Source organism: Oncorhynchus mykiss, chromosome 6 (genome assembly GCF_013265735.2).
Source record: "Oncorhynchus mykiss isolate Arlee chromosome 6, USDA_OmykA_1.1, whole genome shotgun sequence".
Taxonomy (NCBI): Eukaryota; Metazoa; Chordata; class Actinopteri; order Salmoniformes; family Salmonidae; genus Oncorhynchus; species Oncorhynchus mykiss.
This window is the reverse complement of record NC_048570.1, coordinates 15,261,400-15,279,357: the sequence shown is the minus strand read 5'-3', so window position 1 is coordinate 15,279,357 and position 17,958 is coordinate 15,261,400. Positions and strand designations below refer to the sequence as shown.

The 17,958-nt window shown below is 41.9% G+C and overlaps 1 protein-coding gene across 3 annotated transcripts in view; it reads left to right on the top strand.

Annotated features, from left to right (window-relative positions):
- LOC110525311 (EGF-like repeat and discoidin I-like domain-containing protein 3) overlaps window positions 1–17,958 on the top strand; it is a 195,048-nt gene that overhangs the window by 109,577 nt on the left and 67,513 nt on the right. For all 3 annotated transcript variants that reach the window (XM_021605324.2, XM_036979443.1, XM_036979442.1), the window contains one exon: window positions 8,077–8,258. In XM_021605324.2, coding sequence (XP_021460999.2) covers window positions 8,077–8,258 — 182 coding nt within the window. The remainder of the gene's footprint in view (window positions 1–8,076; window positions 8,259–17,958) is intronic.

Genomic DNA, 17,958 nt, shown 5'->3' with positions numbered 1-17,958 from the left:
AAAATTACATCTCGTATGTTGCCTGACTACAATATTTTCTCTTGATAATTTAATAAATACATGCTGTGCTAATTTTGGAATGGTTACCTGCCTACAATACAATACCCACTGTGTAGTGTGCATAGGTTATAAGCCCATAGTAAGTCAATAGAGCTAGCTAATACCATTAGCTAGCCAGATAGCCGCAAAGAATTGTTAGCTAGCTACCCACGAATAATCTACTATGGATTACATTGGCTTTAGGTCATATTTGCCTGTTTTACTGTCTGGTTAGCAACATTATCACAATTCACATATTAAGTCAAATGTTTGCTTTGTATATATCGTTTCATCTTTATTGCCATTATCCTAGCTAGAAGAAGGAATGTTCTTTGAATGGATAAGTCCATGGTAAGTCAGTAGGGCTAACTGGCTAGCTAGATAGCCACGAAGAATTGACCTACCTTGCATAATGATCTACCTTGCATAACATTAGTTGTAGATAATTTTTGCCTGTTTAACTGGTTAGCTGGCTAGCTAGATTACGATTAAAATATATCTAGCTAATAATTATGAAGTAAAATGTTTGTTTAGTGTATATCTTGTTTCATCTCCATGTTTGCCATTGTCCTGGCTGCAAAAAGGTTCAGTGAATGGGGAATGTGAATGCTTCTCAAATGAAATGTTTTTTTTACTCCTTTTTCTCCCCAATTGGTAGTTATAGTCTTGTCCCATCGCTGCAACTCCACTACGGACTTGGGAGAGGCGAAGATCGAGAGCCATGTGTCCTCCGAAACACCACCCTGCCTTCTTGAAACACTGCTTGCTTAGCCCGGAAGCCAGCCGCACCAATATGTCGGATGAAACACCGTTCAACTGGGGACCGAAATCAGCATGCATACGCCCGGCCCGCCACAAGGAGTCACTAGAGCGCGGCCGGCCAATCCCTCCCCTAACCCAGGTGACTCCTGGGACAATTGTGCGCTGCCTCATTGGTCTCCTGGTCACGGCTGGCTGTGACATAGCCTGGTATCAAATCCGGGTCTGTAGTGACGCCTCAAGCACTGCGACACAGTGCCTTAGACTGCTGCGCCACTCAAGGAGGCCATCAAATGAAATGTTTCATGCGTTCTCCACACTCTCGTCCTCACAAGAACGTACTCAAGAGAATGCACTTGGAGCATGAAAGTGTGGAGCACAGTAGTATGCATATTGAGAAACACCCAGAACACATACAGTCTATGAGCTGTTTGATGATGAATCAACCAGAGAAAGAGAATGGAGTGAGTTATCAGACTGGAATACAGACAGGGATGGTGTCCCCAAGGCTGTCCACCAATCATTACACACACACACACACACACACACACACACACACACACACACACACACACACACACACACACACACACACACACACACACACACACACACACACACACACACACACACACACACACACACACACACAGAGAGAGAGAGAGAGACTATTCCTGAGGACAATTCTCAGACATCACCGGCTCCCTGCTTTCCTAGCTACGTTGTTACAGCAACTGTATCTACTGTTGGTGTTGTTTTCAAAAGTGCCATTGCGTCTCCCACAACAGTGTTTATTACTTGATAATAAGGGTCTAAGACTGAGGAGCAGGCCGTTTACTTTGGGCAACTTATTCATCCTAGCTACTCAATACTGCCCCCCAGCAATAAGAAGTTAAAGATCTCATCCAGGCCTGCCTGTTTGACTCCAAGTACCTTGATTGCTGTGGTGATAATCCTTCTCAGCATATTTCTCTGGCTGACAGTGGAATTGCCAAACCAACAAAAAACACAAAAAGTTAAAGTACTCTCAATGAAAGACTTGTAAAACAGAGTCAGTATAGTACAATGAACACTGCCACCACCATGCTTCACCATAGGGATGGTGCCAGGTTTCCTCCAGACGTGACGCTTGGCATTCAGGCCAAATAGTTCCATCTTGGTTTCATCAGACCAGATATTCTTGTTTCTCATAGTCTGAGAGTCCTTTAAATGACTCTTGGCAAACTTCAAGGTGGCTGTCATGTGGCAAGGAGTGTCTTCCGTCTGGCACTCTACCATAAAGGCCTAATTGGTGGAGTGTTTGTCCTTCTGGAAGGTTCTCCCATCTCCACAGAGAAACTCTGGAGCTCTGCCAGAGTGACCATCGGGTTCTTGGTCACCTCCCTGACCAAGGCCCTTCTCCCCCAATTGCTCAGTTTGGCAGTGCAGCCAGCTCTCGGAAGAGTTTTGGTTGCATAAACTTCTTCCATTTAAGAATGATGGAGGTCACTGTGTTTATGGGACCTTCAATGCTGCAGAAATGTTAGTGTATCCTTTCCCAGATCTGTGCCTCGACACAATCCTCTCTCTGAGCTCTACGGACAATTCCTTCGACCTCATGGCTTGGTTTTAGCTCTGACATGCACTGTCAACTGTGGGACCTTAAAGCGAGACAGATGTGTGCTTTTCCAAATCATGTTCAATCAATTGAATTTACCACAGCTGGACTCCAATCGAGTTGTAGAAACTTCTCAAGGATGTTCAAATGAAACAGGATGTACCTGAGCTCAATTTCGAATCTCATGGCAAAGTGTCTGAATACTTATGTAAATAAGGTATTTCTGTTTTTACTTTTAATACATTTGCAAACATTTCTAAAAACCTGTTTTCTCTTTTTCATTATGGGGTACTGCACTGTAATGTCTCCATCGTTTCCTATGGACATCAGAACAGCGATCACTAACCTCGATTTGGACAAAATGTCTACTTCAACGAGTTGGCAGCTCTGGTCTTTCTCCTTATCCCAGTCCAGACCCTAATCCCAAGTAGTTGAAAGAGGAAGCAGCGGGAGGCAGGCGAGCCGGCATCATTTTGAGACTACGTCAGAGAGCAAATACACCACCAATGACCGCCTGTTTATTGGCGAACTAGCAATCACTGGAGAACAAACTGGATGAGCTCTGTTTGAGACTATCCTATCAACATGACCTGAAAAACTGCAATATTCTATGTTTCTCAGAGTCGTGGCTGAACGAGGACATGGATATACATCTTTCTGGTTTTTCTATGCATCATCAAGATCTGATCTGTCACCTGTTCAACTAGAGGTGTCCACATTCTAGATTACATTTATGTCACACACAGAAACACATACAAGGCCCTCCCTTACTCTATCTTGGGAAAATCAGATATTAACTATTTCCTCCTTCTTACAAGCAAAAACTCAAACAGGAAATACCAGTGATGCCCTCAATATGGAAGTGGACCGATGATGTGGATTCTAAGCTACAGGACTGTTTTGCTAGCACAGATTGGAATATGTTCAGGGATTCATCCTATAACATTGAGGAGTTTACCACATCAGTCACCGGCTTCATTAATAAGTGCATCGACAACGCCGTCCCCACAGTGACGGTATGTACATACCCCAACCAGAAGCCATGGATTACAGGCAACAGCCGCACTGTGTCCTGCTTTCAAGGAGCGGGACGCTTATAAGAAATCCGACTACAACCTCTGAAGAGCCATCAAACTGGCAAAGTGTCAATACAAGAGTAAGATCAAATCTCACTACGCCGGCTGACACACGACGGATCTGGCGGGGCTTGCAAACCATCACCTATTTGAAAAAGGGAAACCCAGCCACCAGCTGTCGAGTGGCGTGAGCTTAACATAAGAGTTAAATGCCTTCTATGCTCGCTTCCATGCATAAGAGCACCATCTGACATCATTGACATGTTCAACCTATCCCTGACCCTGTCTGTAATACCAACTTGTTTCAAGTGGACCACCGTAGTCCCAATGCCCATAAAGCCAAGGTAACCTGCCTAATTGACTATCACCCACTCATTTATAGCCATGACATGCTTTGAAGGCTGGTCATGGCTCACATAAACACCATCATCCCAGACACACTGGACCCACTCCAATTTGTACACCTCCCCAACAGATCCAGAGATGAAGAAATCTCTATTGCACTCCAAACTACCCTCACCCACCTGGACAAAAGGAATACCTATGTAAGAATGCTGTTCATTTACTACAGCTCAGCATTCAACACCATAGTCCCCTCCAAGCTCATCACCAAGCTCAGGACCCTGGGTGTCACCTTCTGACCTTTATTTCCTTTGTTTTGTCTTTATTTAGTATGGTCAGGGCTTGAGTTGGGGTGGGCAGTCTATGTTTTTGTTTTTCTATGTTGGGGTTTTGAGTTCAGCCTAGTATGGTTCTCAATCAGAGGCAGGTGTCGGGAGGAGGCTGAAATGATTTGGCATGAGCCCTCAGATCCTCAAAAAGTTATACAGCTGCATGATTGAGAGCATCTTAAATGGCTGCATCACCGATTGGTGCGGCAACAGTAAGGCACGCGACTGCAAGGCGCTACAAAGGGTGGTGAGTACAGCCCAGTACATCACTGGAGCCGATTTCCCTGCCATCCAGGACCTCTATGCCAGGCAGTGTCAGAGGAAGACCCAAAAAATGGTCAAAGACTCCAGCCACCCAAGCCATAGACTGTTCTCTCTAATACTGCACCGCAAGTGGTACCAGTGCACTAAGTCTGGAACCAACAGGACCCTGAACAGCTTCTATCCCAAGCCTTAACATGCTGACCAAACCGCTCGCGCGCCTGTAGGTGCTATCTCGCGCATGTCGATTTTGTACCCCCACACCAGACACAATCAAAACACCCAGGTTGAAATATAAAAGCAAACTCTGAACCAATTATATTAATTTGGGAACAGGTCGTAACGCATGAAACATTTATGGAAATGTATCTAACTAGCTTGCTGTTGCGAGCTAATTTGTCCTCGGATATAAACATTGGGTTGCTTATTTTTCCTGAAATGCACAAGGTCCTCTACTCCGACAATTAATCCACAGATAACGGTAAACCAAATTAGTTTCTCGTCATATTTTCTCCTTCCTTCAGGCTTATTTTTCTTCTTTGGACTTTATATGGCTGTTTGTTTATATGGCTGCAACCAACTTTACGCTCATCTTTCAATCATCCACATGGGTATATGCTCCTAAAATCCAATGAGGAGATGGCAGGTGGGTACATGCTCCTAAAAACCAATGAGGGGATTTGAGAGGCAGGACTTGCAGCGCGTTGAGCGTCACAAATAGAATGATGTTCTATTTTAGCGCCTGACCACGCAGACGCTCGCGAGCAGTGTGGGTGCAATGATTGAATAACATGTATGTGTATATTTATTTTGCAACTCTCGCGCATGCGACGTGTCTGGTCTGGTCAGCATGTAAGACTGCTAAACAATTCTTCTAAATAGCTAATTTAATGGCTGCCCGGACTACCTGCATTGACCCTTATTTGAACTAACTCTCATGCACTGACTCTATACACACTGGACTCTACCCAAACACTCACACATACTTACACTGACACCCCACACACATACGCACACACAAGCACACACACACTACATATACCACACACACATACAGTATAACATGCGTTCACATGCATACTGACACCCCCCACACACAACCCCACACACACGTTCACACTCACCACATACACTGCTGCTACAGCTCAGTCTATTATCTATCCTGTTGCCTAGTCACCTTACCCCTACTATGTATGTAACTACCTCAATTACCTCGTACCCCTGCACATCGACTCGGTACTGGTACAGTAGTCCCTGTTACAATAACAATACTTGTTTTTGTTATTCACTGTGTATTTTTTTCCTTTTGTCACTATTTCTATTTTAGAAAATGTATCTTCATCTTAACTCTGCATTGTTGGAAAAGGATCTCTAATTAATCATTTCACTCTTAGTCTACACCTGTTGTTTACGAAGCATGTGACATACATTTTGATTGATTTGATTTTGATTTGAGACTTCACACGAACAGAACTCAGACCATCTCTCCAGATCTTTTGAGGGGTCTAAGTTACTTTGGACAGCACCGAGTTCACAAAAATTGGCTAAAAGGGAACAGGTTTGGAAACATCCTAAGGGTGAGCAGTCGTAAGAAGCTTTTTACCTACCCAGGTCTTAAAATTCATCCTCAGTTAGAAAAATACATATCTGTAATTATGTGCAATTATGTGAAGTTGGTGACTGAAGAAAAGCACTCATCACAGACTAAGCGTACACAGCAGGTCTGAAAACACATGACACCTTCATGCTTAAGCCTAGCTCGATGACATGCTGGTTTATTCGCCTAAGAAGAGTGCCTCTACTCAGCAGTGTTTTTGCACAGCGGGGAAGCTCTCACCTAATATTTAGCAGTCATGCATAGCTGTGAGTTGGGGACTCTCGAGAAAGCTGTGGGCAAAGGCCTTAAAGATGCTTTGCAAAGCAGTGTCATAGAAGCCTGTTATTGCACGCTTGAGCAAAACACTAAAAATAGAATTAAGCCCAAAGTAGTTAGAGAAGCACTAAAACCAGGGGTACAGACAAAGCTGGGCTGTTCCCCCTTTTAACCCTTCCAGTCCCCCGCAGGGTTCCCCTTCACCTGAAACACAGGGGTGGATGGTTGATATAAAGCACATTGAGTTGGTCTATTTTGAAAAGAGAATGACATTTTGTTTTCGTTCGATATGATTAGTCAGACAATCTGAAATGTTCTAGTTGCATTACATATATAAAGCGTCCATTATTTGTTGTGGAGTTGCATTTGAAGAAGATTTACGTAGCATAACTGCATTTCTCCGGACGATAAATCAAACCCAAAGCGTACAGTTATTATTGCTACATGGTCAAATCGTTCCATTCTCATGCATCATGTCACTCTAATTGACTACAGCGTGAGGTAGGTGGAAACTTACAAACTGTTGTGTTCTTTGAGAGGAAAACAGATTTTTTTGCACACAGACTAGCAATTATAAAAAGGAGAGAAGGTGCTAAACACCTGACAGTCGAGGACTGTTGTGTGTTCTTGTTAAAATCGAAACAATTCTGTTTATGCTTCCAAGTACTGATGTAAGAGCAGCCAAAATGTGCCATTCCTTGGTTCACATTCACTCACTGCGATGGGCATGTGAGGAATCTACAGTATGTAGCTCATTTTCGATTTGTTTTCAACTCTCACATGTTTTTAATGAATATTTGTAAGAATTTCTGGGATGAGGCCCAATTGTTTGATTTTGCTTAAGAAATGCCATATTTGACACGGTGTGCATTATAATGGACACAATAAAAGGAAGCAGTCCCAAGTTCAGCACAAGAAGCATTTTGTCTTTGAAAAGCTTTGGCAGGGTATAAAATTCACAGATGCGGCTGTTAAAATGCTGCTAAAGTACCTGGACATGCTGCTTAGCAGATTCTCAGTAAAATGGATTCTTACACTTTGGTGGATTTCATTAGAGCCATATTGGTGTCATGCCTCTCCACTTTAGCTCTGGAGCATTGAGGGTATATAAACCCTGCTTGGGTCTGTTGACTGTGGTGATGATGTTGTCCAGGCAAAATAGTTGGAGTTCCTTTGGAGCCAGTCTGAGGGCACTCTTTTTGGTGGAGGACTTAGAGAAGAGACCCATGGCTCATGTGGAAGTGGATGAGTTGCAGGATGACCAGAAGGGCCCTCTAATTGAGGACTGTGTCATAGTGGAAACATTGAGGATGTCCTGGAGATGAACCAGATCAATGACAACAGTTTGATGAACACGAGTCAAGGTGACCTGACTCTTTTCGACATCAAGGACAGGATTTCCATGGGAGAGAGCAGCAAAAAGATACGATTACGGTTAGCGAAGGCAAAAACTCTGTGTTTATGACCGAGACTCTGCCTGATGTAACGGAGGGGAGCCCAACCACGAGGTACATCTTGTTCTGAGACAGATAGTCCATGATTTTCTGTCCATGTCCGAGGAAGGAACATTGAAAAGCAGCAGTGCTGTAGAGAATGGGACGGTGGACCATCAGATTATTCCTATGAAGAAAGAATGATGCTCCCGTGGTGCACACCTATACATATGCCTTATTAAAACATTCATGTTTTGAACAACCTCTATCTTAAACTCACTAGCCAGATAACTGAAACGTATGATTGCAAACGTATTTCATCCTTTATCTAACCCTATACATGTCTGTTTTTGTTCTGTCCTCTCAGAATGCTCTGGACCACTTGGCATGGAGGGGGGCATCATCTCCAACCAGCAGATAACAGCCTCATCCACACATCGTGCTCTGTTCGGCCTGCAGAAGTGGTACCCCTACTTCGCCCGGCTCAACAAGAAGGGCCTGGTCAACGCATGGACGGCTGCCGAGAACGACAGATGGCCCTGGATCCAGGTAAGACTCAGATACCAGCTGGGAGAGACGAGTCACTCAGGTTACTAGACAGAGACAGATGTGCCCACTAAAACTCCTCACGCACCAGAGCAAATGTTGATCTGAGACGTGTGTGTACATCTGAATGTTGGCATCAATGCACTATTAACTGGAGTTTAGAAAGTCAGGATTTGTGACGTACTGTATCTGTTTTTAGAGTTTAAGTTACAGTACTTATATTATGCTTGGGTCCTATTTCAGGTACTATTTTTGCTTGTGGTGTGACATTACAGTTAATTAGTGTGTCAGTTGACTAGTGCCACAGTGCTGATTGGGTTTAGTGGCAGATTAAACAGTGAGAGCTGGACAGAACAGCTGTTGGTTCCACTCCTGTGTGTATTACCAGTGGGGTTGCTGGAGCGAATCACAGCATGTATGTGCTAAACCTCCGCCGTTCTTTCGTTCTGAAATGCAAATAAATATCCTTTACTCAGACCTACACAGTTATGTACTCCGAGATTTGTCTCAGAGATGCCAGTTCAGGCAACAAAGTGTCTGTTTAGTTGGATTCGTAATCGCAACAATAGGTACATTTCACTGTGAGGATATTGAAAGCAGTTAGTGAAAGGAAATGATATAATAACTATGCCATTGTGTCTCTAACAATAGACATCGATTATGGATTAATTTATTTTTTAGCTGTCATTTCTAAGTGTGTCCCAAATCTATGTTATAGATCACAGAAATTTAAGAGAGCGATAAACAGAAAGGGGGGCGAGAGAATGTGTCAAAGAGGGATAGGAGGAGAGGGTATATAGAAAGAATGATCAAAAGAGATTATCTGAGGAGAAATACAGAGTGAGAAAAGACAGATACATGCATGAAAGGGAAAGGTGAGCAAGACTGAGAGAGAAACAGAGAGTGCGAGAAGAAGTTTATTTGCGTTGTTTTGTAACGTATTGTTTTACTTATTTTGTACATAATGTTGCCACTACCATCTCTTATGACCGAAAATAACTCGACATCAGGACTGCGATTACTCACCACGGAATGGCAGAATCCTTTTTTTCATTTAACAAGTCTGACGAGCCCAACGCGAATGATGTACTGCTGGCCCAGATCCCCGTGATTTGCATGATGAGGAGGCGGAGAAAAAGTGGCCAGAGGGCAGGCTTCTTTCTGAGAATTCGTAGGCAATCGAATAAACCCACACTTCCTTCCATTCTGCTAGCAAACGTGCAATCTTTGGAGAATGATATCGATGACCTACGCGGAAGATTAAACTACCAACGGGACATTCAAAACTGTAATATCTTATGCTTCACAGAGTCGTGGCTGAACGACTACACTATCAACATACAGCTGTCTGGTTTAGCATCTGGTGCACGATATCTTAGGAAGTCTCGAGCTATTGCTCACCTGAGGTAGAGTATCTCATGATAAGCTTTAGACAACACTATCTACCTATCTACCTAATTTTTGCTCACCCAGAGGTGCCGCTCCTAGTAGCCGGGGACTTTAATACATGGAAACTTAAATCTGTTTTACCAAATATATATCAACATGTTAAATGTGCAACCAGCGGGACCACCTTTACTCCACACACAGAGACGCATACAAAGCTCTCCCTTGCCCTCCATTTGGCAAATCTGACCATAATTATATCCTCCTGATTCCTGCTTACAAGGAAAAATTAAAGCAGGAAGCACCAGTGACTAGATCAATAAAAAAGTAGTCAGACAAAGCAGATGCTAAGCTACAGTTCCTTGGTGTCCACATCACCAACAAACTAAGATGGTCCAAGCACACCAAGACATTCATGAAGAGGGAATGACAAAAGCTATTCCCCCTCAGGAGACTGAAAATATTTTGCATGGGTTCTCAGATCCTCGAAACTGTTCTACAACTGCACCATCGAGAGCATGTACTGGTTGCATCACTGCCTGGTATGTCAACTGCTCGGCCTTCGACCGCAAGGCGCTACAGAGGGTAGTGTGAACGGCCCAGTACATCACTGGGGCCAAGCTTCCTGCCATCCAGGACTTCTATACCAGGCGGTGTCAGAGGAAGGCCCTAAAAATTGTCAAAGACTCCAGCCACCCTAGTCATACACTGTTTTCTCCTGTTCTCTTTGCTACCGCACGGCAAGCGGCACCAGAGAGCCAAGTGTAGATCCAAGGGGCTTCTAAACAGCTTCTACCCCCAAGCCATAAGACTTCTGAACATCTAATCAAATGGCTACCCAGACTATTTGCATTGCCCTTCCCCCTCTTTTACACCGCTGCTACTCTTTGTTGCTACTCTACTTGAATAACTCTACCTAAATGTATATATTACCTCAACTAACCGGTGCCCCCTCACATTGACTCTGTACCTGTACCCCCCTGTATATAGTCTTGCTATTGTTATTTTGCTGATGCTCTATAATTACTGGTTTCTTTTATTTCTTACTCTTATCTGTATTCGTTTTAAACTGCATTGTTGGTTAGTAAGCATTTCACTGCAAGGTTGTATTCTGCGCATGTGACTAATACAATTTGATTTGAAGACAGAGTGGAAGGGAGAGGTGAGCAAGGCAGTGCGAAAGAAGACAGAGAGATACATGGGTGGAAGGGAGAGGTGAGCGAGACCGACAGAGAAACAGAGGGAGCGAGAGAAAAGCAGCCAAGCGCATGGAGCATGTAAGACAAATCTGAGATGACGTGGCGTCATTAAAACCACTGAGGTGGTTTGTTGGGCTTTAATGACGCCACGTGGGATAATGTTGGGGATTCTGTGGCGCTCTGGCTTCAGGAGAGGGGTTCTGGGTAATTGGGACATGAGTAGAGTGGTGTATACTTCTCTCAGCGCTATGGGGTTTTAGGCTCGGGGGCGGTATGTTCTGAAAGTGTGTGTGTGGGTGTGTGTGTGTGGGTGGGTGTTTTTTCCTAGTGTCAGGGCCAGCCCTGTCATGGTGTCAGGTTTAACACACCAGTTCTGTGTGTTTGGCTGATGATTTATTGTATTGAAAAGATAGCCAAGTGACCGCTCTAACAGTGGAAATATATGGCCTCAATGATTGAAGGCAGATGAGATCAGGTGGGACCATTCTAGCAAATGAGAAGGCAGATATGTGTGTGAACAACATGCACAACAACTAAATAGTTTTTGTCAAAGTTGCCAGAATTCCACATGTATCCACTTATATCAATACATTTGTAACAGCTTAAACATTATGAAGCTTATATTTGATCAAATAAGCCTTACTTAATTTGACACTCATAGACATCCATACCAAAAAGGGCTTATGTCACCCGGACAGATTTTGGGTGGAGTAAAACCTCTCGCTTCACCTCTTCCTCTCTGCTCTGTATTATTGAATAGCAAATAAATCAAACAGACAGTGTCATACTTTTTATAATACTGACATTGTGTATTTACACACCTTTTGTGGTTGTATTTCCAAATGTATTGTATATATAACCTTTTATAACTGTGTGCCTGTGTTTGTGAGCCTGTCTGTGTTTCTTCACGCGTCTCTTTTTGTAAGGGAGCCTGGATTGTCCTCATTAGGGCTCACACACACATGACATTGCTTCGCGACACTCCAGGGAAATATGGTGTTGGCGTGACGTTGACGACATACCTCTCTGGTGGTTCTTGGATGAATTGAGATGTGACAATGTGATATGCATGTCTAAAACAAATAAAATCACTTGTGAATGCTAACAGGGTTAGGCTATAGATGAGAAGAGAAAGTGTTACTTTTCATTGAGGGGATGCAGATTCTACTGGTCTACTCCACTCCACCCTTAAAACTCCAATGTTTTGGAAATTAAAAGCTCTGCATACAGTAATTGAAGTGTTAATTAAACGTGAAAAAAGCTAATCACCACCACTTTCTTTAGTACTTTAGAACAGCCATGGCTTGGTATTTGTGTCATGGTTTGGCATTTATAGACATTTACTGATATGTCACGGTTTAAGGACGCCCTTAGTAAGAGTAGAAGTTTTGTCGAGACATTAAAGCATTAAATCATTATTCACGTTGCATTATGAGCATTTTTGGACAGGAGTTGTATTATGCTTTTACACGTGCCGTATATTGTGGGAGCTAGGAAATGTCCCTCTCTGGTGGATCTCGTCCTAATATCTGAAGTCCTGCACTCGGTTGCCCAAAAGCATTTTAAGGCTACGTTCATCGTTCGAACCTTTGGAGGAGCATTATTACATCTCTGTTTCCCAAGCATCAGTTGCTTTTGAAAACACTTGTTATGTAGCGACTGCCACAGACCACTCGTAGAACAGCGAAGTACATTGTCAGATGTTTTTCTAAGCACAAAATCTCCGCTAAGCACAAAATCAAGATGTTTATCTGTATTTCTGTGACCGCCGATATCTTTAGAACTAATGTTACAAGTGACTACAAATACAAAGTTGCCCATTTCTTTGCAATACAAGCAAAGGATATAAAGATCAGTGGCGGCTGCTTAGGGGAGGACGGCTCATAATAATGTCTGGAACGGTGCACATGTAATGGCATCAAACAAATTGAAAACGTGTTTGATACCATTTTCCACATATTCCACCCCAGCTATTACCACGATCCGTCCTCCCCAATTAAGGTGCCACCAGCCTCCTGTGATAAATGTTTTAAATGAAATCCGAGATGACTGTATAAAAAGGTACATGCAGTATAGGCTGCATATATCTATACATTTCAATGATATTGAAATCAAGTTCATATTAATTGAATTTAGTTTTATTTAGCTATTTGTACGCCATTCTCTGTCATTTTTGACTCTATATATTTCATGATGTGTAACGTGCACAATGATGCACAAAATCGTGATTTAGTGCATTATAATAACCTCTTACAGCCACCGAGACGCCAGCGTCTTACCTTGATTTGATTTGATTTGATTTACCTAGCCAACGGGAAATGGAAATGCGTAGCGCCAAATGCTAATAGTAGTGCTAAAACTCAAACTTTCATTAAATCACACATGCAGGGTACACAATTAAAGCTACACTCCTTGTGAATCTAGCCAACATGTCAGATTTTAAAAATGCTTTTCGGCGAAAGCATGAGAAGCTATTATCTGATAGCATGCACCCCCCCGAAATACCTGAAGGAAACAAAAGAATTAGCGTAGCCGGCGCTACACAAAACGCTACACAAAACGCTGAAATAAAATATAAAACATGCATTACCTTTGACGAGCTTCTTTGTTCTTTGTTGGCACTCCAATATGTCCCATAAACATCACAATTGGTTTTTTTTTTTTTATTAAATCCGTCCATGTATACCCAAAATGTCCATTTATATAGCCCGTCTGATCCAGAAAAAAACAGCTTTCCAAAACGCAACGTCATTTTTTTTAATTCAAAAAGTTGCCTATAAACTTTGCCAAAAAACTTCAAACTACTTTTGTAATCCAACTTTAGGTATTTATAAACGTTAATAATCGATCAAATTGATCACGGGGCGATCTGTATTCAATAGCAGCAAGTCTTGAAATCATGGACGATTTTCTCTCTTTCATAACTTCCCACGGTGTATCCTCTGACAGGAAGTGCCTATTCATCATTTCACCAAGGATTAACTTCAACCCAATTCCCAAGACTGGCGACATCGTGTGGAAGCTGTAGGAACTGTAAACTGGGCGCTATCTATTTTCCCTTGCCCAAATAATAGAACACCTCACTGACCATTTTACTCGCCATAGCAGAGCAGGTTAGGCTGTTTTTATTCTATCCAGAGCGTTGGTGACTGCAACTGTACTGCTGGCAACAATTGACACTTTTTTTGCCAGCCAGCTAATGTTAGCTAAATAGATAACAGTACACTTTAACTTGGAATGTAAATGACTCTCTGTCAAAATTAGAAATGTGTAATATCCGAAAATGTAGCTAGCTAGGCTATCTTGCCCGTATACATCATGGATGGATGCTTCTCCCGGTCACAGATGCCATGGTTGCCCTTATTTTGAAGATATAATCCGGAGACAGGTGTTTTCTCCATCTCCTTAGCTATCATAATCTAATTCCACTTATTTCCAGAGCAACACTTATGCAGTTCTACTACGCAATATATATTTTTTAAAGCCGCGTCAGACAGGATTACCTACACATAATAACCAGCTCAAATAGACAGAAATGTGCTATATGGCAGACCAATCCGAACTAATCTCTGGGCATGTCCAGCCCACTCATTATCTCAGCCAATCATGGCTAGCAGGAAGGTTCCTGTCTTTTTGAGTGTTAAACTAACTAGACTCATAATTTAACATTTTTATTTATATTTACAGATGGCATACAAGTTTGTTATTGAGGCACAGGTAAGTTCACATGTTCCAGAAGGCATTTCTAAGTTCACGTTCAAATGGCTCTCCTGTGAAGTATTGACCCGCGACATATGCCTAGTTTCCTGAAACGAGTCACATATAGGCACAGGAGAAGGGGAATAAAGCATGCAAGATGAAGATATTTTTTTCATCACACAGGGGTTCTTTGCTTGTGTCAAGGACACAGGTCAATCTGATGGCCACAATGCTGGTAATTCCCTCAACAATTACACCCAATCTTGATTTGAGAGCATTATCAACTCTGAATATCTATCCAGCTGATGTGTTTTGGGCCTGTTAAGTTTTAAAAAAAAATTATGTTGCAGATCGATTGTAGCTTCCATCAATTTAATTGTCTGTATCAATTCCAATTCCAATATTTGTTTGTAATTAATACAGTACCAGTCGTAAGTTTGAACACACCTACACATTCCAGGGTTTTTCTTTATTTTTACTATTTTCTACAATGTAGAATAATAGTGAAGACATCACAACAATGAAATAGCACACATCGAATCATGTAGTAACCAAAAAAGTGTTAAATAAATCAAAATATATTTTTATATTTGAGATTCTTTAAAGTAGCCTTGCCTTGATGACAGCTTTGCACACTCTTGGCATTCTCTCAAACAGCTTAATGAGGAATACTTTTCCAACAGTCTTGAAGGAGTTCCCACATATGCTGATCGCTTGTTGACTGCTTTTCCTTCACTCTGTGTTCCAACTCATCCCAAACCATCTGAATTGGGTTGTGGAGATTGTGGAGGCCAGGTCATCTGATGCAGCACTCCATCACTCTGATTATTGGTCAAATGCCCTTACACAGCCTGGAGGTGTGTTTTGGGTCATTGTCCTGTTGAAAACTAATTATAGTCCCATTATGCGCAAACCAGATGGGATGGAGTATCGCTGCAGAATGCTGTGGTAGCCATGCTGATTAAGTGTGCCTTAAATTAAAAATAAATCAGACAGTGTCACCAGCAAAGAACCCCCACACTATCACAACACATCCTCCATGTTTCACAGTGGGAACCACACATGCGGAGATCATCCGTTCACTTACTCTGCGTCTCACAAAGACACAGTGGTTGGAACCAAAAATCAAAAATTTTGACTAATCAGATTGGTGTCCTTTAGTAGTGGTTTCTTTGCAGCAATTTGATCATGAAGGCCTGATTCACACAGTCTCCTCTAAAAAGTTGATGGTGAGATGTGTCTGTTACTTGAATTCTGTGAAGCATTTATTTGGGTTGCAATCTTTGTTTTCCATTTTATTTAACCTTTATTTCATCACTTTAGTCAGTTAAGTCAGCAAGTCAGTTAAGAACAAATTCTTATTTACAATGACGGCCTACCAAAAGGCAAAAGGCCTCCTGCGGGGACGGGGGCTGGGATTAAAAATATATATATATATATATATATATATATATATATATATATATATATATATATAGTACAAAATACATATAACGACAAGAGCTACAAGACAACATAAAGAGCGACCTAAGACAACAACATAGCAAGGCAGCAACACATGACGACACAGCATGGTAGCAACACAACATGGCAACAACATGGTAGCAACACAACATGATAATTTCTGAGGCAGGTAACTCTAATGAATTTAATCCACTGCAGCAGAGGTAACTCTGGGTCTTCCTTTCCTGTGGCGGTCCTCACGAGAGCCAGTTTCATCATAGTGCTTGATGGTTTTTGCGACTGTTCTTGAAGAAACCTTCAAAGGTCTTGAAATTTTCCGGATATTGACTGACCATGTCTTAAAGTAATGATGGACTGTCGTTTATCTTTGCCTATCTGAGCCGTTCTTACCGTAATATGGACTTGGTCTTTTACATCTTTTGATGTCTTTGCTACCTACAATGTAGAAAATAGTCAAATATATAGAAAAATCCTGAGTAGGTGTGTCCAAACTTTTAACAGGTACTGCATATGTATGCACATCTTTTTAAAATATTTTTTTGTTAATTATTTTCCACTAACACTTCCACCCCTCCCCTAATGAAAACTAATGAACAACAAGACTTAGGCTTCTACTTCCAGGTTATACATACTATATACATTTTACAGACACAATCTATTTTACAATAGTTATCTTTTGTTTGTTTTTACCCCTATCCTTCGGCTACCCTCGACCCCTCCCATCTACAGTTGAAGTCGGAAGTTTACATACACCTTAGCCAAATACATTTAAACTCAGTTTTTCACAATTCCTGACATTTAATCCTAGTAAAAAATTCCCTGTCTTAGGTCAGTTAGGATCATCACTTTATTTTAAGAATGTGAAATGTAATATAATAATATTACAATATAATATAATATTAATATAAAAATAATAGAGATAATGATTTACAGTATTTCAGCATTTATTTATTTCATCACATTCCCAGTGGGTCAGAAGTTTACATACACTCAAGTAGTATTTGGTAGCATTGCCTTTAAATTGTTTAACTTGAGTCAAGCGTTTCGGGTAGCCTTCCACAAGCTTCCCACAATAACTTGGGTGAGTTTTGGCCCATTCCTCCTGGCTGAGCTGGTGTAACTGAGTCAGGTTTGTAGGCCTCCTTGCTCGCACACACTTTTTCAGTTCATCCCACAAATGTTCAATAGGATTGAGGTCAGGGCTTGGTGATGGCCACTCCAATACCTTGACTTTGTTGTCCTTAAGCCATTTTGCCACAACTTTGGAAGTATGCTTGGGGTCGTTGTCCATTTGGAAGACCCATGTGTGACTACGCTTTAACTTCCTGACTGATGTCTTGAGATGTTGCTTCAATATATCCACATAATTTTCCTACCTCATGATGCCATCTATTTTGTGAAGTGCACCAGTCCCTCCTGTAGCAAAGCACCCCCACAACATGATGCTGCAACCCCCGTGTTTCACGGTTGGGGTGGTGTTCTTCGGCTTGCAAGCCTCCCCCTTTTTCTTCCAAACATAAGGATGGTCATTATGGCCAAACAGTTCTGATTTTGTTTCATCACACCAGGGGACATTTCTCCAAAATGTAGGATCTTTGTCCCCATGTGCAGTTGCAAACCGTAGTCTGGCTTTTCTATTGCGGTTTTGGAGCAGTGGCTTCTTCCTTGCTGAGCGGCCTTTCAGCTTATGTCGATATGGACTCGTTTTTCTGTGGATATATAAAATGTTTGTACCTGTTTCCTCCAGCATCTTCACAAGGTCCTTTTCTGTTGTTCTGGGATTGATTTGCACTTTTCTATTCTCCTAGTTTCTTCAGATTGTAAATTAAAGATAAAATTTTTTGCTAAAAGTATTATTATACTATTGATCGATTGACTAGGACTTTTCAAATCACCCAGTAGTGCTACCTGCAGAGAAAAACAAGCGCCAAGATAATGCTGCAATTCTTCATCCA